This window comes from Lipotes vexillifer, unplaced genomic scaffold (genome assembly GCF_000442215.2).
Source record: "Lipotes vexillifer unplaced genomic scaffold, Lipotes_vexillifer_v1.1 scaffold180, whole genome shotgun sequence".
In the NCBI taxonomy this organism is placed as follows: Eukaryota; Metazoa; Chordata; class Mammalia; order Artiodactyla; family Lipotidae; genus Lipotes; species Lipotes vexillifer.
The window spans coordinates 2,567,248-2,590,145 of NW_006796149.1; the positions used below are offsets into that span (position 1 = coordinate 2,567,248).

The 22,898-nt window shown below is 37.9% G+C and overlaps 1 protein-coding gene across 1 annotated transcript in view; it reads right to left on the minus strand.

Moving 5' to 3' along the window:
- The window catches only part of NR2C1 (nuclear receptor subfamily 2 group C member 1), a 40,846-nt gene extending 19,539 nt beyond the window's left edge, over positions 1–21,307 (minus strand). The window contains exons 1-9 of the mRNA XM_007468212.1: positions 21,136–21,307; positions 16,834–16,906; positions 12,778–13,008; positions 9,689–9,770; positions 8,311–8,490; positions 7,096–7,243; positions 6,905–6,995; positions 2,609–2,793; positions 1,236–1,401 (exon numbers count right to left, since the gene is read on the minus strand). Coding sequence (XP_007468274.1) covers positions 1,236–1,401; positions 2,609–2,793; positions 6,905–6,995; positions 7,096–7,243; positions 8,311–8,490; positions 9,689–9,770; positions 12,778–13,008; positions 16,834–16,887 — 1,137 coding nt within the window. The 5' untranslated portion in view covers positions 16,888–16,906; positions 21,136–21,307. The remainder of the gene's footprint in view (positions 1–1,235; positions 1,402–2,608; positions 2,794–6,904; positions 6,996–7,095; positions 7,244–8,310; positions 8,491–9,688; positions 9,771–12,777; positions 13,009–16,833; positions 16,907–21,135) is intronic.
- Positions 21,308–22,898: the final 1,591 nt, after the last annotated feature.

Consider the following 22,898-nt stretch of genomic DNA (forward strand, 5'->3'; position numbering starts at 1 on the left):
GAGCGGTTAAAATGGAGGGGTCAAAACAGCAGGGTCTTAATGTAGGGCCTCAATGGTCAGCCTCTCTATAGCTGTGGTCCAAATATTATTTGAATGACAAATCAAATGCCAGAAAGTTATTTTCTAATATTCTACATGCATTGTTTCTAGTATTCCACATGTATTGTTTCCATCATAAATTAACATATTTAAGGAAGCAAAAAAGAAATTACAAATGTACCTTCTCCAAGTGGTTAAAGTATAAAAAGTTAAAAAACAAAAGTTAGAATTAAATAATTTTAACTTTCTTAAAATAAAGCTGAGGGCTTCCCTGGTGGCACAGTGGTTGAGAGTCCGCCTGCTGATGCAGGGGACACGGGTTTGTGCCCCGGTCCGGGAAGATCCCACATGTCGCGGAGCAGCTGGGCCCATGGGCCATGGCCGCTGAGCCTGCGCATCCGGAGCCTGTGCTCCGCAGCGGGAGAGGCCACAACAGTGAGAGGCCCACATACCGCAAACATAAATAAATAAATAAAAAATAAAATAAAAATAAAGCTGAGAGCTAGCTAATTGGGGCAATATATAATTAATTGTGTTCTTTGTAGTTACTTGGTAAAAGCAGAATATCTGGGTCTTAGATAACTGGTTTACACTAAAGTAGTAGTACCTAGGCACTGGATAAACCAGTGGATTCAACACATCACAAATGCCAATACTTAAGTTAAAAATACCACCATCGGGCTTCCCTGGTGGCGCAGTGGTTGAGAGTCCGCCTGCCGATGCAGGGGACACGGGTTCGTGCCCTGGTCCGGGAGGATCCCACATGCCGTGGGGCGGCTGGGCCCGTGAGCCATGGCTGCTGAGCCTGCGCGTCCGGAGCCTGTACTCCGCGACGGGAGAGGCCACAACAGTAAGAGGCCCGTGTACCGCAAAAAAGAAAAAAAAAAAAAATACCACCATCAACGAAACTATATTTATTAATAGAGTCTAAATGAAAAAAATGTCTAAATGTTCTAAAAGCTAACTTTTATACTCTTAAACACATTATTTGATATAATGACTGATTTATAAACAGGATGTTTTATTGAGCCATTATTTTATATGTTTTAGCTGCTGTCTCAAATTCTATCAGGGGTATTTCTGACTTTAAAAGCACAACAAATATACTTTGATTTTTGAAAGGACAATTAAAATTAAAATGGTAACCAACATAAAAATTATGAAATATATATATATATACATATATATAGAAATACCCTGAAAGCTACATGTGAATCGCTGAGAAGTGGCCCCTCTTTTTCGATGTAATTTATGCTTGAGTCTCCAGCAATTAGATGTACGTTTCCTTCCATGCCCTCTACTGAGCTCTGACAGGCTGTGCTCTCTCCAGGATTCAATGCTTTTGCAAGAGTGTCAAATGCCCTATAAGGAGACATCAGAAGCTGTGAGCTTGGCCAATCTCCACAATAAAATGAAAATTCTATATAAAATTCTGAAGTTAAGATTTAGGCCTTAAAAATTGTTTAGAAAATAGAACTTTGGTGTATCACTGAGCATTCTATTTCAGTGATGTCTTTGATTCACTCTCTCCAAAAGCAACAAATTAAACTTCAAATATATTGTATGAAAAACTATATTATTATATTAATGTATTTTACCAGAGAATTAAAGTCTTTTAAAAAAACTTATGTAATTTAAGGGGAGAAAAATTCTTATGCTTTGGTATGAAAATATGCTTTTACAAGTTATACATTTGATACTACAAGGTATCAGGCCATTTATTTTACATACATAAGTTATTTAGAAAACCAAGGGCAAGAACTTATGTTGACTTTATTGTATTCTACACAACACATAGGTTTTAATTTTGTTTAAAAATTCAGAGAATACTTTAAAACTTATGGTAACATAGCTATATCTGAACTATAAGAATTTGAGATCAGGATGGCAAATAATATTAGCAAATTAACTATTCAAAATAGCTCCCCACATTTTACAATGAAATGCCTTCTACAGTTCTTTAAAATCTCATATTTAACAAAGTACTTATTTGAGACTCTTAAATGCAGTTTCTTCAATATTTCAGAAGATGAATAGTGTGAAAAAAGCCTGAAAAAATCTGGTTTCTGCATCCTAAGTATTAATACCAAAAGAAGGAAAAGTAGAATTCTGATATGAGTTTCCTGAAGTGTAAACTTAAAATCGTAATTGTTTCAACTAAGTTTTTAAAATCTATTTTCATCACTAGAAATTGGTGGGGAAAATGAACATGACTGCCTAGTAAGACAAATATTTAACTTTAAATACACAAAAGATAAAATCTGGCAACTAAGATATCTGAAAAATCAGACCCAAATTAACATCTTTATTGAAAAAAAATTCCTGAATTTTATGACTACATTTCTAATCTTATCACATTCACTTATGGCTCACTGTTTACAATGTAACCTGTTGGACATTTTATACTGAATAGAATTTTTCAATTAAAATTTACTTACGCCTTAAGTTTTCTAAGTCTAATAGAAATATGTTTTTTGAAACTTCTATAAATAATATTTAACATAAACATATTTTAAGAAATACTAAAGGACACTTGAACAAAAGGACACACAATCAAAACAGACCTTACCTTGAAACATCACCATTAGTCTGCATTTCTTGATGAAATTCACACAAAGAGGTATCACCATTGCTTAAGCTTTCAATCATAGACATTTCATTACTATTTTGAGAAAGATCTTTAGTTTTTCCAAGGTTTGCTAATGATGTAACCACACTTGCCAATGTACTTAAATCTCCCTGACATGATTCAGCCTTTAAAAAAAAAAAAAAATTAAAATTCTACAAACTGGTATCAGTAAACTTTTAAATCTGAAATATCTAATTCTAGAGTATGAAATGCCAAAAGAAAAGTACTCTAAGATAAATGAAATCCAAAAAGTAAAATCAAAGAGCTCTGAGCTTTGAGGAACTTGAGGAAACTACAAGTTTAAAAATATCAGGTACATTTCCTAGGAAATGTTTATACAAAAGTTACTTTAAACTAAAAACTGCACTTACTGGCTAATCTATCCATGTAACAATTGCTTTCTCTGTAAAAGGATATTAAATTAGATGATCTTTCAGGTCCTTTTTAGCATTAAAATTCTGATAATATTATTACAGTAATTTCCAAAACTTATTATACAAACTTTAAAGTTATATGGATAAAATTAATGTTTTATTAATGAAAAGAGAAAAAAAAGGAAAGTGGATTACTGAACAGACTTCTAGGATGCCAACTTTTACCAGCCACTGTGTTAAATGCATTGAACATCAGGCACTGTGTAGCTGGAAAGTCTCTTTACATATTTAAGATACTGGGCTTTTGTTATACAGTGCACGTTTTCCTATTTGTCTTCAGCTTTTATTTTTGTTAATGTGTATTTTTATGCATATAAATTATAATTCTTTTATGAAAAAACTTTCTATCCTTAACTCTCTGACTAGCCAGAAATATAATCTGTACAGGAAAGGCAGGTAAGTGCTTGATTTTTCTTCCTTTTACTTATCTATTTTTAGAGCAATGAATCAATGCCATAGCAACCTCTCACGATGAAAGATGAATTCTGAGTATCATTTTAAATTCAGCTTTTTATATATTTTATGTGCTTCAATTCATTAGTCATTCTTTATAAATGCTCTAATTATTCTACCTTAACCTAATGAAAGGCCCTTCGTTGCCTTCTATGGCCTATTGATAGGACCACAGATATTTAAAATTTTTCATTATAGCTGTTTTTTTTTTTCCTTTTTTGACTCTATTGGGTCTTAGTTGCAGCACATGGGGGATCTTCATTGAGGCACGCGGGCTCTTCATTGTGGTGCACGGGCTTCTCTCTAGTTGCAGCGTGCAGGTCTTCTCTCTCTGGTAGTGGCGCACAGGCTCCAGGGCGTGTGGGCTCTATAGCTTGTGGCACATGGGCTCTAGTTGAGGCGTGCAAGCTCAGCAGTTGTGGCACGCGGCTTAGTTGCCCCATGGCATGTGGGATCTTAGTTCCCGGACCAGGGATCGAACCCGCGTCCTCTACATTGTAAGGTAGATTCCTTACCACTGGACCACCGAGAAGGTCCCCTCATTATACCCTTATGGTTTTTGTTTTTAGTGTTATTAATCCTAAGAGGATACATATGTTTCCTTGAATTTCATTTTTTTTTTTTATTTTAATTTTATTTATTTATTTTTTGGGGCTGTGTTGGGTCTTCATTGCTGTGTGGGAGCTATCTCTAGTTGCAGTGAGTGGGGGTCACTCTTCATTGCAGTGCACGGGCTCTAGGAGCACAGACTTCAGTGGTTGCAGCGTGTGGGCTCAGTAGTTGCAGCGTGTGGGCTCTAGGATGCGTGGGCTTCAGTAGTTGTGGCTGGCAGGCTCAGCAGTTGTGGCTCCCAGGGCTTAGGTGCTCTGTGGCATGTGGGATCTTCCTGCACTAGGGATCAAACCCGTGTCCCCTGCATTGGCAGGCAGATTCTTAACCACTGCACCACCAGGGAAGTCCTGAACTTCATTTCTTCTATCAATTCTTTAGTTTATGTGAAATTGATTTCACTGAATAGGTAGGCAAGTAAATTTTGTGCTCTCCCCAAATTAATGAATGGTCCTAAAATCATTTACTGAGTAATCCACTAGTTACTGAGTTTCTTACAGGATTGCTACTTACATGTTTTTTACTTAATCCTCACAACAACCCTGTGAAATGGGAATCATCATCCCTTTATTATTGATAAGAAGAATTACCCATCGTCACTCCAGCAGTAAGCAGTGGAGGCAGGATGGGAAGTCAGACTGTCTGACTGGAAAGCCCATGCTCCTAACCACTGCTCCAGTCTTCTTTTATATATATGAGTAAAAGGAGTTAACATTTTTAGGTATTCTAATTTTCAACTAAAACTTAAACACTTATATAATCTCTTCCATTTCATAACGTGTATCTAACTAGATGTTTAATGTGGAAAGATCTCACATTGTAACTTGCCAGTTTTGGGACCATTTGTCAGAAACTAACCGCACAAGACTGTTAATACAATTTAATATAAAAACATATAGAAAACTACAGTGTGTGGGCAAACTGTAATTTTTCAACAAAACTTAGTTCTCTTCCTTTCCTAATGGAGGTAATGTCAATGAAACTGTAACCACCATTCTAAGCACAAACCATGTAGATAAGGATAAGTGAAATCTTGTATGTAATTCCTCACGATGTGCATTTATGGTAAGATACCAAATCTCCTCAATTAATAACAACATGCTAAAGCTCAGCCTGTAAGGTAGACACTCTTATTATCCCTAATTTTACAGATGACGAAAGAAACTGAGGCACTAAGAGGTCAAATAACTTGCCCAAGGTTATACAGCTAGTAAATGGCAGATGAAATTTGACTCCAGAGCACAAGTATTAAGAGTGCCTTAAAGTATCAAGCAACAAATAACAGCATAAATCTGGCCATATATAGACTGAATAATCTTATAGGGCATATGAAACCAGATCACATTACAGCCTGAGAGAAACACTATTCATAGTCTCTCTGAAATCTGTCTTCAGGAAAAATGTTTAACACTAGAGAAACTCTACATTCTGGATCTAAATAAGCAAACCTTTTTTCTTTCAGACACCTTGCTCAAAAAAGAGCTGCTCCAACTCTCTAAGAGAACCCAGATGACCTGGATACATAATGTGAGAGCTCACGCAATCCTACTCCTATTTTTGACTCAAGTCAATGTTTTGAGAGGTATGCTAGGAATTTCTCTTCACCTGAAATATTTTAAGTATTTTAACACTAAAATCTGTAGGAGAACACAAAAGGAATATAAAGAATTTTATACTTATACATTTCTTCTGTTTCTGAGGGCTTTTATTTCAAGATGAAAGAAACCTGGAAGAGGGCTTCCCTGGTGGCACAGAGGTTAAGAATCTGCCTGCCAATGCACAGGACACGGGTTCGATCCCTGGCCCAGGAAGATCCCACATGCCACGAAGCAACTAAGCTCGTGTGCCACAAACACTAAGCCTGCGCTCTAGAGCCTGTTGAGCCACAACTACTGAGCCCGCGTGCCACAACTACTGAAGCCCGTGCGCCTAGAGCCCGTGATCTGCAACGAGAAGCCACCACAATGAGGAGCCCGCACGCCGCAACAAAGAGTAGCCCCCGCTCACCACAACCAGAGAAAAGCCCGTGTGCAGTGAAGACCCAATGCAACCAAAAATAAAATAAATAAAATAAATAAATTTATATATAAAAAAAAGAAACCTGGAAGACATTTAAATGTTTGTTATTTTCACATTGAAGCTATAATTGTTCTAGTGGAATAATGAACATTTCTACTGATAAAGTTAATTTGTATTATCAGGACTCGCAAAACGGAGGCTGCTCTAGCGACCTGGTCCACTTCACAAACCTAAACCTAAGTCAGTTTGCACTTAAAGGAAACACCTGTCAAGGAAACCTATCATACACCAGTCACAATCCTCCTGCTCCATCTTTAGTGAGCTCACCTTACCCTAGACAACAGGACTCGACAGATTCACAAGAGAATCCCCAACCTCTGTGCCAATTAAGCCCTGTTTCCTCACTGCTGTTTCAAATGCTCTATAAAACTCACTCTTGACTAAATTTCCTCTGGAAGAGTGTTCCACTGAGTGTGAGCACTGTAATCTGCTAATCTGTTTTCCCTTAAATAAGGGACATCAAACTCATCACTAAAATCTTTTAGTTTTGTCATTTGACACTGCCAAATCGTTGATGATAATTTATGTTTAAAAAAAAAAAAGCAACTTGTAACAGGGAATATTTAAGACCAAATCTATTGGCCAAATTGATGTAGGAGAAAAGGAAAAAATTTTAAAAGCTTAAAAAATTTAAGCTTTAAATTAATTGTACTAAACACACCTTATCTGGTGTCATCAGCATAGTTGACTCAGTTTTTATGCCAGACTGATGAATATTCACAAACATTCCTGAATCTAACAGTCCTGCTGACCTGTAACAAATAAGTACAAATTTTAGCCTTAGTTTCACTGGGAAGAAAAACAAATTACCAGCTCCTTAATATATGTGGTTTCTGGTTGTTTTTACTATACCTTGCAGTTTCACTATCTGTTACAAAAGTTGGAGTTGCAGCTAATGGGCTTCGAAGGTCTTTTCGAATGTAGATTTTTTCTGTTGAAGCGGCACAGTTGGAAGATTTTTCTCTTGATACTTCAATGGGTTTTCTTTCACACTGAACAGCTACAAAAATGTGTCAAACTTATATCACAATGCAGAATTTACGGGCAATTACAAATGTAAGCTTTAGGTCAGCAATGCTGCTAATGGGAGACATGGTTACTATAACTGAACTCCAAAGATAATCATCAATCTTTAGAAATTATTTGCAAGTTCAACGAAGTTGCTTCAAAAGAGTAAAACTGGCCAATGTGCATCTCTTGTACTCTTTTCTCTCCCTGCCCCAGCCGTGGCAGAAATGTAGAAGAACTCCTATTTTTTAAAAGCTCACTGTCAAAAAGGAAACCTGAAGTTAGGAGTCCTTTACTTACCTATATAAGAGTACTAAAAAATGAAGTAATATTTAACCAACTGAAAACAATAATAATAGAGAACCACAAATAGACCGAAGTTAAATCTTTTTTCAGTTAAGGGCAGGGAGACTTTTGAGAAGCAATTCAATTGCTTAGTCTTCATTTATAAAACAGAGGTAATATATTTAATTTATTTTATAGCAATTTTACTTCATGATACTTAGGAGGTGGTATACTATAGCTGTTAAATATACATTTTCTGAGAAAAAAAAAACTGCCAAGATTAAAGTCCAAGTTCTGCCACTTATTAGTTGTGTGACCTTGGGCAAGTTACTAAATTTCCTCTGTTCACTCAAATGTAAAATGGATAACAGCAGCATCTACTGAGAATTTTGCTGTGAGAACTAAGTTAATTCATACGCTATACACAGAGTAAAGCATAAAGAGAACTCAATACTAGCTACTGTCAGTACCTTATTAATCACTTTAGTATTGATAGTTTAATCAAAAACTAAACTTGTATCTAGTTAGTTGGTTTTTTATTATTATTATTACCATGTTCAAACTAAAAATACACGCCTGGCATATAGGCACTCAAAGATTTGTTGAATGTATAAAAAATACATACATATTCACATATTTCTATATTTCTAGTTGGAAAACTTTAAATTAAAAACCATATATATTTGACATATTTTAACGTGTTAATTTTAACACACTTCTAAGAGTGTGCCTGAATTCTTAAAAAGTATTCTCTCCTTTAAAGCTAATACATACAGTCTTGTTTCATTCCAAACGCAATACATCTTTGTAACCTGCAGTATTGACAACGATTTCGATGGTGTTTATTAATAATACAGTCCTTTGATCCTCGACATGAATAAACTAAATTTTTTCGGATACTTCTTTTAAAAAATCCTTTGCAGCCTTCACAAGTTACTGCTCCATAATGGCGCCCTAAAGACAAAATGTTTAAGAAAACACAAAAGTCACATATTTCAGAACTGAAATGAAATAAGCCCATTTCTTCCCTTTAAACATGAGATGAAACTGAGATTTCTGAGTTTATGACATAAAAATTTTTTTTTAGGAATTACCAAACAGAGAATGGCACAAACTTATTCTCTGATAAAATATATTACAGTATGAGTTTTTAAATTTTGTAAAGTAATCTTAACAATGGCATGGAAAATTTGGGAAAGAGAAGAAACAAAATCACCCATAACCCCATGATATAAAAACTATTTTCACTTCTGAGATCACTTACAAATTATAGTTCTGTTATATACTGTAAAAAGTTACTTTATTCTAAAAACTTTGCTCCAAAAAAAGAATATAATGTCAGTTAGTATCTGAAATCTAATAATCTTTCCTCATTGTGAGTTCCACTTTTAAATTTCTGGAGAAATCTGTTATACTTTGATAAGCCTATCGTTTCACAAACCATCTCTTTGGCACAACTATTAACAAACTGAATATACTCTGGGAAAAGCTCTAGTGGAGGTTTTTTTTAATGAAGCTATGGAAAAGACAAAAAAGATTAAAGAAAACAAGCCGGGCCCTTAAACTTATCCCACTGGCACTTGTGAATCTATATGAACAAATATGGGTGTGTATTTCTGGCATGAAGGAAGTAAAATGGCATAACCCTGAGTACTAGAATTAGGCTTGGAGAAGTGCCTGCTCAGCTATGCAGAGCATTACACAGAGGTTAACCAGAGCTTTTCCACCTCAATAATCTGTTACTCTGTATTCCTGGAATGAGAACACGACTCAACAGGTAGATTAACAACCTAATTATACATGTTATTAAGGATCACAACTAATTTCTAAGCAATTCCTTTGACAAAACTGGTTTCACATTCAGAAAAATTTCCACATGTTCGGTTTACTTTCAAAAAGTGAAACTGTCTTTCACAACTCTTTGAAATATGCATTTTATGTCATTGCAAGATCACATTAAGCTGCACTGAAATAAAAAACCTTTAGGAGAATAAAAAGCTCTGGGGAAAAATCAGTTAAATTTCATAGGCTACAAATATGAATCATAAAAACAACCTGCTTCTTTTTCTTTTTACTTTCAGTAGAAGAAACACGGTAATGAGATAGTTATTTTAATAAGAGAACACATATAGGAGGTTATTTTTAATGTTACCTGATGCTTTGTCTCCACATACTACGCAAAGATCAAAAACCTTATTTGGTCCTTGTTCGGAGGAAGAATTATCTGTTAAGAGCTAAAGAAACCCCCCCCCAAACAAACAAACAAAAACACAATAATTTGTTGTTACTTAGTAATATTCTCATGTAAAAAATTAAAAGAACATTCAGTCAATCTTACTTTTTGCTTTCTTTTTCATAAGTTATTCTGAAACTTTGAACTCTATTATTAGGCATGCATCGATTAAAGTATTCTTAATTTTCTTTACATATAGATTAAAACTCCCATGTTATAAAAAGCACAGACAGAAATAATACCTTTTTAATTTGTTCGATAATAATTTGTTCCATAACAATTTCATTAAAGTAAACAGTCTTAAACACACAAATACATGAGTATTTTTTACTGTATCTCACCCATTACATATTTATTATTCATATGGAACACATTAAAGTACTGCAGCAGTTATCAGTCCTATCATGACATTTGTCTTTGAATAACTCAGAACATTTCCATATGGAATGACATGACTAAAATAAGCTATAACAGCATAAAAAGATAAATCTGAATTTTTTAAATAGAAAAGGAGTTATAAAGAAAAAAATATGTTAAAGCATTTACTTATAACTATGGAACATGACTGATATACAAAGGTATAAACTTTTCAAGCTGTCTAAGGTTTGGGTTAGGTGTAGAGGTTGAGAACATGGACTCTGGAGTCTGTTAATGACAGCAAGTTAGTGGGGACTAGGTGGGATGGCCTTGGACAAATCACCAAACCTCTTTGTATTAAGAGCTCATCACTAGGTACAGCTAATGTAATACCGGCAAAGAAATACTAGTTTCTTCTTTCAGGTTTATCCTTCAATCTTTCTGTCATTTTTTTTCAATCTTTTGAAATGTGAACAAATTAAATTCAAGCCAAAAAATGCGTCATTTAGTAAACATCTTCCCCTGCTTTAAAACAGCCCACAAAATAAACCTCTACTTTGACTCTTTTTCTTCTCTTAGGGGTGTGAATGCCTTCAGGAATAATTCTGATTTTAAAAACTTTAAACAATCATTAAAATACCTGTCCCAGGGAATTCCCTGGCAGTCTAATGGTTATGACTCCGCACTTTCACTGCCAAGCGTGCGGGTTCGATCCCTGGGTAGGGAAACTAAGGTCCTGCAAGCCAAGCGGCACAGCCAAAAAAAAATTTAAAATAAAATAGTGGTCCCTTACTATGTTATAGTGGAATCATTTCTTCTTATATCACCATAAAAATCAGTCTTCAATGAAAACTTAAACAAATAAACGAACAATTTCTGGTATTAGATGTCCTTTGAAAGCATCTATGACAAGTATCACTCTTTTTTTTAATAGCATATCTATTGCAAATGGTGCTAATATTTTATCTGCTATTATTCCTAAGGGTGGAAGAGACACTGAGAGGTTAATGGGCTTGCCCACATCCCATCTTGGTCACCAGACCAGAAATCAAATCTTTTTGGTCCAGGAGATTCTATCCTATACCTGGTTTCTTTCATTGCTCTCAGAGATGATCCATAATGTAGGTAAAGTACCAATACCATCTTAATTTTTAAATAGAGAAAGTCTTTTGAAAAAGAGTAACTTTAAAGTAGAGAAATCTTATATCACCTCTTAAGCCAGGTGATGTCACCAGTCATAAAACATGATGATAGTAAGTACCCTTGATATGATATGATGAGAATGGCACTTAACCTCTGTGATCCTCCTCCCCAAAACCCACAACCCCAGTCTAACCATGGAAAAAAAAAAGAACATCAAAGTCCCACAATGGAGCAACCTATAATATACCTGACCATTATACTTCAAAACTGTCAAAATCATCAAATACAAGGAAAGTCTGAGAAACTGTCACAGCTAAGAGGAGTCTAAGAAAACATGACAAATGTAGTATGGTATCCTGGAACAAAAAAGGATATTAAGTAAAAATTAGGGAAAGCTATGGACTGCAGTTGATGTATAAATACTACTAGTTCATTAATTATAACAATTGTATCACACTAATGTAGAATATTAATAATATGAGAAACTGTGTGTTCGGAGATTCTATGGGAACTCTCTATATTAAATGCTCAATATTTCTGTAAACACAAAACTGTTCTAAAAAAAATCAAGTCTGTTAATTAAGAAAATAAATTAAGGTATGGATAACATTATACATTTTTTTAGTGACTTCTGTCTTTCTGATAAGATAACTTTATGTATTCTATCCATTTTCTACCGTAGCTGTTTCTAAAAATAATATAAATTATGTAATTGGAAGAAAAATAGAACCAATCAGGATATATAGGCATAATTTTGTATCTTATGAATTTGGAGTTTTTCAATCCTAACAGGGATTTTCTTTCATCAGTGTTTTCATCACAAAATACAGAACCCAATTTTAAGTTGGCACTCACCCTCCTCAAAGCCTCTAGAGGCAAACTTAAGGGTTCATTGTATTTGTATTCAAACATAGCAACCAGTGGTAAAAACAGTTGCATAACCATGATAGACTGCTTGCTACATCAATGAAGATGTAGTTGATTGACAAAAGAGGAAGCAAAAGTGACAAAGCTGGCAGCTAGAATACCAGCTTCTTGATTGGGCAGCTGCTTGTTCAAGGCACAGGCATCTTGGTCCTGGAAACTGCAGCTATAGAATTCTATAGATGCTCCTGATTTGGAAGTTTCCTAACTGTGCAGATGCAGAAGGTCACCTAGAAGAAGTTCTGAAGCATGTTCCAGTAGTTATTCTTGGAAACCTGACCTACAAGTGTTTCTGCAGCTTTTCTAACAGTTCTTTGAGCTCTCAACATTCTTTGTTAAATCCTTTCCTGCCCAAACTAGCCAGATTGGCTCTTACTGTGAGCCACTAAAAACCCACCAAAATATATGGGTGTGAGGATGTTTGAGGAAAATAGTGGCTCATAGGCGAGGGCAGCACATAATTTTATGCAAGATTTTTTCCTACTGAACATGCAGGACATAAAGTCTTAATGTCAGGACTTATACTTATGATATGCTTTTTATGTTTTTCAAGGGTAAGATAAAAAGAAACTCTAGTTATTTACCTGGAGGTGCTGTGCAGACAAATCAGGAGTTGTAAAAATAAACTGGTTGACACCTGTTGCGTCTGGGGTTGTGAGAAAAACTTTTCCTGGAGTAGAATCTTGCCTGGCCAGAATGACTTTGCTTGGAGTAGAGCCACTGTGATTTGTCAGAATGAACTGTTTTCCTTGGGTATTATGATCAAGTGCTGTCACAATCTGGATTTTCTGGCCAGTTTGCTGCTCTGTAACAATCTAACACAATCATGTCATTAGTAATCAAGTCAACTTAATCTTTTTTCTTCTCTAAGCACAATTTTCTCATACCTTGAGACAAAGCTAGACTAGAAAAACATACCATTATATACATACGTTCAATATAATACACATACACACACACCATTAAATCTACCAATTCTACTTCGACATCCTATCCTACAGAAATAAACAAATGTGCAAATAAAGCTACAATAGTGAGAACACATGGATCTCACTATTTTCATTCCTTCCCTTCCTCTCCTTTTCCCCTTCCATTTACACAAACATATACTGGGTACATTCTATTTGCCAATCACTGTTCTGAGTCCTTGGACACAGCAATAAACAAAACAAAATTTTTATTCTCATAAAGCTTTTATTTTAGTGAGGAAAGGCAGATAAAAACCAAATAAGCAAATAATATTGTCATGTGGTATTAAGTGCTACAAAGTAAAATAAAGCAGAATAAGGTGAGAGTCATTGATAGAATGACAGTGATGAGGAGATGACATTTTTGCACAGACCTGAGTGAAGTAGCAGACCAAGGCTTAGAACTAGCTAGGGGAAGTGCATCCCAGGCAGAAGCAGCAGCCTGTGGGGCAGGAAGAGTGTGTTCCATACATCTGAGGCAAGAGCACACTGAGAGCTATGTGACCGAAAAAGAATGGGACAGAGAGATTTATGGTAGGAGGTGGAATCTGAGAGACAAAAGGGGCCAGATTGAATAGGACTTTGTAGGCCATAAAATGACTGATTTCCTACTGGATGACATGGAGATCCACTGAAAGGTTTACAGAGAAGAGAAGTGGCAGGATCTTTTGCAAAAAGGTTCATTCTAGATTTAGTGCGAAGACCAGACTATGAATGTTCAAGAACAGAATTAAGGGAGACCAGAAACGATGCTATTGCACAGATACTGGCAGCACTTGGGTATCATATATGGGCAGAGATATAGGCTGAGATCAGGGTAGCAGCCATGCTAGCGGTGAAAAATGATTAAATCTGGGATATTTTATAAGGGAGAGCTGACAAGATATGTTGATGGATTGGAAGTGGAATATGAGGAAAGAAGAGTCGAGGATGACTATAAAATTTTGGCCTGACCAACTGGGAGGACAGAATTGCCATCTACTGAGATGGAGTAGTCTGGGGAAGAGCAAGTTCATGAACAAAAAGAACAGCCTAGCATTGACAGTTTTTGTTGTTGCTAGGCAAATATTTTACAGAATAAACTCATTAAGCCAATTAAATTCCTTGATTCAATTTTAAAATGGCAAAGCTGATTTGTTTCCAACTTTTTTCTATTTCTCTGAAATTATTTTCATCAAGACTATTTTCTATGCAAAATTTACAGCAAAGTTCTGAATCACTAATTAGTTACTGTCTAGAGCAGACGGTATTATGGCTGCTGCCAATTTGAGTTTCCTTTGTCGACCATTATTTCTACCATATCCTATTTTTCTGGCTGCAGTTTTAACTGTTATCAATTTTATTTTGCATAGCTTATTTCTACCAAGTCTAGTCTCCATCTTCCTCTCTCACAATTTCTGCAATTTTCAATAACTATAAGATGTGACTTTGAATCAGTTCATCTATAATTTTATCATGTAAAGTTTATGTTGTTGTAAATTTTATTTTAGAATATTTCTATCAGAAATATCCATTGTAAACTGAATAAAAATCTAATGGCTCACAGTTATTTCTTAGAGACAAGCATCAGGTAAGGGGTCCAACTGTTATTGGATTGAAACCCTTTGCTTAGATGGGTAAAAGTATGTTTACTGCAGCATAATAATTATAATTGGAAACGGAAGCAATCTAAATGGCCTTCGATAAGGACCAGTAAATAGATTATGGAAATAGTTCTCAGGTCTCAGGACCCCTTTACACACCAAAAAAAAAAAAAAAAAGTCACTGAGAGCCCAAAGAACTTCTGTTTATGTAGGTTGTATCTATTGATATTTACCGTATTAGAAATTCAAATAGAAAAATATTTTTAATATTTATTAATTCATTTAAAAATAACCCAGGGACTTCCCTGGTGGCACAGTGATTAAGAATCCGGCTGCCAATGCAGGGGACACGGGTTCGAGCCCTGTCCCACATGCCGCAGAGCAACTAAGCTCGTGTGCCACAACTACTGAGCCTGTGCTCTAGAGCCCATGAGCCACAACTACTGGAGCCCGCACACCTAAAGCCCGTGCCCCGCAACAAGAGAAGCCACCGCAATGAGAAGCACGCACACCACAACAAAGAGTAGCCCTGCTTCCTGCAACTAGAGAAAGTCCGCATTCAACAACGAAGACCCAATGCAGCCAAAAATAAATAAAATAAATTTATTAAAAAAATAAAATAAATAAAACAACCCATTAAATGTTAACATAAATATTTAATGAAAAATAAATAATTTTCCAAACAAAAGAAAAATCAATGGGAAGAGTGACACTGATTTACATTTTTGCAAACTGCTTTAATATCTGGCTTAATAGAAGCTGGATTCTCATACCTACCTGGGCATTCAATCTGCTGCAATATGTTGTTTTGGTTAAAATATATAAAGAAAATCAAGCCTTACATTTACTATGTAAAAGAGGGAAGAATATCTTAACTGTTTCTTCAAACTGTGTAAACTGTTCTTTAATATGACACCAAAACTTGACAAGTGATAGCTTTTTTAGAGGTTAGTTGCAATGTGGAATCAGAAACTAATATATTATTAAAAACTATCCTGCAATGTGAATCCTTTACTCATGAGTGATTGTGTAACATCGTGCATTGGTCATCTGGGAAACACTGGTTCAGTGAGTTATGTACACCTTTTAAATGTTGACATATTTCATCATACAATATCACATGACATGCAGCCTCTGGAAAATTGCACCATATACTTGTGAGAGAATGATAGTGAAAAGGCAAATACTGTAACATTTTAGTATTATTAGGAGAATGGTTTTGACCATTAAAGAGTTGATCAAGTAAAGAGTTCCTAGATGATACTTTGAAAACCTTTAGATTATGGTACCTCTTACTAGGACATAATTTTTAAAAAAATGAAGACCTATCTATTGACATGGATGTCCTTCTACTGGTCTATTAAACCTCAGATTCCACACCTATCAGAAACATTCCATGGCTAGATCCTCACTCTACCACAACTCTTCATTAGTTGTTTTTCTTCTGTGCTCCCATAACACCCTATACAATTATCACAGCACTTACCATATCCTATTATGATTGTCCAATTATTCAAGTGTCTCTCACTAGATCAAAGCGAACTTTTTATTTATTTTTTTTAACATCTTTATTGGAGTATAATTGCTTTACCTTGCTGTATTAGTTTCTGTATAACAAAGTGAATCAGCTATACGTATACATATCCCCATATCCCCTCCCTCTGCGTCTCCCTCCTACCCTCCCTATCCCACCCCTCTAGGTGGTCACAAAGCACGGAGCTGATCTCCCTGTGCTATGCGGCTGCTTCCCACCAGCTATCTATTTTACATTTGGTAGTGTATATATGTCAATGTCACTCTCTCACTTCGTCCCAGCTTACCCTTCCCCCTCTCCATGTCAAGTCCATTCTCTACGTCTGCGTCTTTGTTCCTGTCCTGTCCCTAGGTTCTTCAGAACCATTTTTTTTTTTTAGATTCCATATATATGTGTTAGCATACAGTATTTGTTTTTCTCTTTCTGATTTACTTGATCAAAGTGCACTTAAATTCAAGGGTATCTTTTATCTCTGTACCACCAAAACCTAGCATATACTACACTTGGTATAAATAAGTTTGGTGAAGCAGTGAATGAACGGTAAACTAGACATACCTCTCCCATCTGTTGTTCAATAATCTGATGTGCAATTTCTTCTATGGTTGCCATGATTTAATTGCCAAGTGTCCTGCCAAAAGTAAAAAGATGCTTTTTTACAATTATACCCATAAAACATATTTACTGAAGAATTTACAAATGGAATTATATGATAGTTAGGATTTGCTTCAAAATAATCCAGCTGTGTGGGTGGGGGTGGGAAGGAATAAACAAAACAAGAATGGCCACGTGCTGACAATTACTGAAGACTGCTGAAGTTTATACAGGGGTTCATAAAACTATTCACTGTGCTTTTATAAATTTTGAAAATGTCTATTAAAAAAACCCAAATTATTCAATACCAAACAATTTCACTTTTCAAAGATACTGAAGCCTAAACTGCAGACCTCTGGTATAGATTAGGAGTAGTTTATTAACTGAATAAGGGCAACCCAGCCTGTAAAAAAAAAAACACATCCCTATAGTCATTTAACACACTTTTAAAGCAGTATATTGTAAACGCTGACAAAATAACTGCATTTATTCAGAAGGCTAGACTTCTCTAGAATTTTGTGATTGTTCATTGTTCTATTAACTTGAATTTTAATGTAAAACTGTCTTCAAATGGATTTGAGAGCCAGTAAGATTAATGGGTTGACTTCGGCTTTTGCTTTTTCTCTGTATCAGGTAGTCAAGAATACAAAAATTATTTCTGACTTTATCGCATTATATACTATAATAAATTCACTAATATTCTGTAATTATAATTAATATTAATTGCCAAATTGTCTGAATTATTTCTTTCAATTACTTTTAAAACCTTAAATGCTTCAATTACTTGTTCTAAAAGCAATACACAATATTTAGATTAATTACTCAACTCTCACTAGATTGAAAAGTAGTGCCCTCAACCTCTCTGGAACCAACAAAGGAGACAGTTACTTCCCAGGTCTGTGTGCTCTGGGTCCATGATGGCAGTGGCAGCCCTCCCAAACTCTGACCCATCTTTGGGGGGTCATTCTTCCCTTTTCTTGAAGGATAACACATGTTCAAAACTGAATAGCTCTACTGCCCATCCAGTTGAGTTCCAGAAATCCAATAGCCTTCATTCATTTCATCCCATCTCTGTCCCCTTCAGTCCAAGCTGGCAGCATTTCTGCTGGCATGAAATCCCCAGAAGTGTTGCTGCCTCCCATGCAATTCATGGGGGTCCAAGCCATCAGACAAGAGAGTCCTGAACAGATCTCTTCTGGATAACTCCATCTCTATTCCTGGCTTGTGCTGTACGTAGATCTCAAGGACACTGCTAATGTTGTAGTCTTCTGAACAAGGCCGCTTATTTTCTCCCACAAGAAACTCTTCCTCTGAGATTCATTTAAGCCAGTTACACTACAGTTTTTAGTGACTTTTATTGTCATTCATTCATTTCTGTTCCAATTCCATTACTCATTGATGATCTGACACTGATTGTTGTCCCTTTCCTGCCATTCTCCCAGTTTCCTGACCTCAAAGTCCATTAATGTTCACCCAAATGCTACTTTAATATTGTGCTGCCAGATTGCTCTAACATATATATTTAATAAAATTTTAGCTCTTAATATTCTTCAAAGCCTTTCCTTTAACTATAGGACATGAGGTGTCCTTTTATTTATTTGTTTATTTATTTATGGCTCTTATTTATGGTCTTCGTTGCTGTGCGCGGGCTTTCTCTAGTTGCATCGAGCAGCGGCTATGCTTCCTTGCGGTGTGCGGGCTTCTCATTGCGGTGGTTTCTCTTGTTGCGGAGCACAGGCTCTAGGTGTGCGGGCTCAGTAGTTGTGGCTCGCAGGCTCTAGAGCGCAGGCTCAGTAGTTGTGGCGCACAGGTTTAGTTGCTTCATGGCATGTGGGATCTTCCCGGACCAGGGCTTGAACCCGTGTCCCCTGCATTGGCAGGTGGATTCTTAACCACTGTGCCACCAGGGAAGCCCATGGACGTGAGGTGTCATTTGTTAAACCTTACATTCTAGCCATATGCACTACTTGTATCCTTGAATTTAACATGTTGCTTCGTGTTTCCATGTCTTTGCTAATGGTTTCTCTACCATGAATGCTATGGAATCACTAGATCAACATGTTTGTCTTCCAAGACTAAATTTAACTTAAAAAACTTAGGAAAAACGAGCATTCTTTACATATTGTTGATATAAGTATAAATTGTTATATTTCTAGAAAGAAATTTGCCTACGTCTATGAAGTGGCTTAAAATGTCTATGAAGTGCCTTAAAAATGTTCATACTCATTGATCGAATAATTCATTCAATATTCTTCAACAAATACTTGTTGAGTGCTTACTATGAGCCAGGCATTTTTCTAAATGTTAGGGATTGAGCAGGGAGTATTAAAACAAACTTCCCCTTGTAAAATTTATATTTTGGTGGGGTGAAACAACAAATTTCAGCTACTCCCAGAACTGACTTTCCTGGATGATTATTTAATATACACAAACTGTGTATATGAAAAGCCCCTAGAAGGCAAGAATCAACTTTGTGTCAGCACCTTTGACAAATAGCAAGATCTCAGGATGCTTACAGAACTGAAACACATCCTCAGTCTCCTGTTTCAGAAGTACCAATGTCTCTTTAATGGTCAAAGAATAAAGTTTCAGCCCTTCTCCTGGTATTTTTTCAGTATTTACTAAGCCCCTATAACATGCCTGCCACTGCAGACACAAAGCAGCATTCCTTTATAGTCTGACTGCCTCATCTTCTCATTTTATCTCCTACCAGTCCCAGAGGGGCCTCTGTTCAGGACAACTGGAATGTTGTTTATTCCCCAATATACAGTGCCAAGCTCCTCTTCCCTCATTTAAGTTTCCCCACCTTTAAAACTCAGTTCTAATTTTTTTGTTTGTTTTTAATCCAATCTTTCTAGATGGGTACAGCATTTATTGTGTACACTAAGGCTGTTAAAAAGGCCTCAAGAACAAAGTTATGTTTACTTCTAATATTGTATGCAAAATTTTATGGGAAGGTGCATTTTTCTAGCGAGAGTCCATGGCTTTTATAAAAGATTTTAAGAGGGTGCAGAGGGTCCTATATGACTTTTAAAAGTTACATGATTATATATACTGTTAATCCTTTATCATATGCGGTTTCTTTTGTCTTTTCTATTCCCCAGGAGTAGGAATTATATTTTGTGTAGCAGACATACAAAGAGTAGATATTTTGGGAATGTCTGCTGCCTTTGATTTCCTAAAAAAAGATTGAGATGTCTCTACAAAGAATGATGAAATTACATTTTATGCGATCCACTTTTTAATAAATAGAAATATCTCCTTTAGATCTACCAAATTGACACACAAGCAAAATCTAAAATCAATCATTGTGTATCAACCAACCGCACAGCAGTCACTGTTCAAAAACCCTCCAAAGTCGAAGGCCTATTTACAAGTTCCATAGGCACAAAACCCCTAAAGGGCTTAATTTCAAGTCTTTTTGCTTTTCCTTTCCAGTTATTATTATTATTTTTTAACCAGCTGACGTATTTAGTGAAGGTTACGAGACAGGTTTGGCAACATTTGTCATTCGTAAAACGGCATCTGCTGGAGTCGGAGTTACAGTTTCTTAACAAAAGCGCTACTGGAAGCTTGGACATGCCCACTGAACTGAGGACCCTTGGCCGTTCCATTTTATTTCTCAAAAGATACAGGTCCAAAGGCAGCGGCCACTCCCGCCCCCGTCGGTCGTGAAAGTTGATAGCATTATTCCGTCCGTCCTGTGTAAGCACGAGAACTAGCCAGAGGCTCGCGGTGAAAGGGATCCGGGCCTCGGCTCGCGGCCACTCGCAGCCAGGCCGGCCTCTCAGCATCCCGCCGGCGCTCGAGCCCACGCGGCGCCCCGGGCCCGGGGGCGGCGCGCGGCTCCCTCAGGCGGGGGAAGCTGCAGCGCCGCCGAGACGGAAGTTTTTCCTGTAGGTGAAAGGTCAGAGGCGCCGCAGGAGAGGCTGCCGTGCGCGCCGAACCGCTCAGGGACTCCCTCTCGCGCCCGCCGCCCCAGCCCCTCTCTGGGCTCCCGGCCCCACACCGAGCTCCGGCTCCGGCCTCGGCCTCTCTCGGAGCCCCGGGCACTCGGTCCCGCTGCTGCGGCCGCTCTCTGCGCTCCCAGCCCGCCCCAAGCAGCGCGCGGCGGCACTGCCGGAGGGCGGGTTCCGCCGGCCGAAGCCGCAGGCTGTTGGGAACGCTGGGGGCGCGTCCGTTGGCACCTGGGAGGAAGGGACCTCCCCACGGTACCCGCTCCGGGCGCCGCTGCAGCCGCTTTTCTCCTCACCCGTCCCTTCTTACCGGCGCTTCTCTGCCGAGCTACGTCCTTCGCCGGGCGTAGACGACAGCCCCGCTGCAGCTGCTGCTGGGCGGTGGGGGGGTGGGGGGCTCCGGGAAGAGACAGGTTGGAGAAAGCTGAAGGGGGGAGGGTTAAAAAAAATGGGGGCAGGGAGCGTTCTGGGTTTGGGTATTTGGGGGGGGGGGTCAGAGTTCGTGACCCCTCCCTCAGCTCCTCGGTGCGCGCTCCCGTCCGCGCCTGCGCACGAGTGCAGTGGAGAGGCGGCGAGAGGAGGTAGTGACGTTCCCCGGGTAGAGGGATGAGAGAACCCAGCCTCTGGAGGTCGACTGCCCCCTGTCGGATGGGAGGGAGACTGCCTCGCTGCAGCTGCGCGTCCCTATTTGGGACTTCGAGAATCCGCGTGGCCTTAGCGTTCCGTTTGCAAAAGGCAGTCGTTAAACGAAGTTTTGAGACTGTTCAGATTTAAGCCAGGATAGATAACCCAATCAGTTTTAGACAGTTCGGTTTCTAATTTGTGGTGAAGTGGGCTCTATTTCAGGCTCTTAGCTTGGATTAAACGGCTTATTAGAGGACTAACAAAACTGGGTAGATGCCGATAAAGTATTTTAAATAACCTTAAATAAAACAAGCTGGGGCATAGTCCTCTATAGTAAGGCTAAGTTTTACTTATAAAGTCTTGTGAGTAAATAGGCATAAGGGCTAAATGGAGCTAGAATTTAATATCACTTAGAATGAAAGCTTCCGAAGACTGGCTTTAGTCTGTTTCGTTCAGCGGTGTATTCCCAAGCTTCTAGGACAGTGCCTAATGGTCAATGAAGATTTGAGAAGTGAGGCGTTGACGGAACTTCACGTTCTGATAGTGGCTTCTGAGGCACCGAGGTGTGGCAGCCAGGGCTGCCCTGTGTGTAAAGCACTGTGTGGTTTAGATTTTAAGAGAAGGGGGTCCTCAAAATGTCTTTTAGTTTTGATTGGCACTAGAAAAGCAGTCACGGATTCAGGCCAGAAACCCAAGTCAGGGGGAAAAAAAGTGCACTGGTAAGGAGAACATCTCCTCTGTCATTTCCCTCTGGAACTAGGCGGCTGGACAAAGAAAAGGGGCAAGCAAAAACCGCTAACAAGTAAAAATATGCTCTATGCCTCATTCTCTGGAAGTCTCCCTCTTCCTTTTAGTACCGTTTGTCCTGTGTTTGGTTGTTTTAAGGCAGCCCCTCCTCCATCCACCCAAATTTGGGATCAAATCGTTAAGTTTGTCCCAAAGACAAAAGCTATAGGTCCAATGGGAAAAGGCAATCTGAGACCTTTCCTCTATTCTCAGTGCCTAATATGCCATTTGGGGAGTATCTTTTGTGGGTGAGAAAGAGCTTCCCCTAATTATGATTCAGGAAAACAGGTCAGTGTGGTTCATCTTTAAATATGTGACTATAAAAAATTATGGTTTAAAAGACATCATCAGGCTTCCCTGGTGGCGCAGTGGTTGAGAGTCAACCTGCCGATGCAGGGGACACAGGTTCATGCCCCGGTCCGGGAAGATCCCACATGCCGCGGAGCGGCTGGGCCCGTGAGCCATGGCCGCTGAGCCTGTGCTCCGCAACGGGAGAGGCCACAACAGTGAGAGGCCCGCGTACTGCAAACAAACAAAAAAGACATCATCACACCAAAAGTAGATTTAGTAAATTTATTGTGTATAAATATAATACATATTAACATTATTTACAGTGCTAATATTTTATAAAGGATCTATATGGACAATAAGTTACATACTATA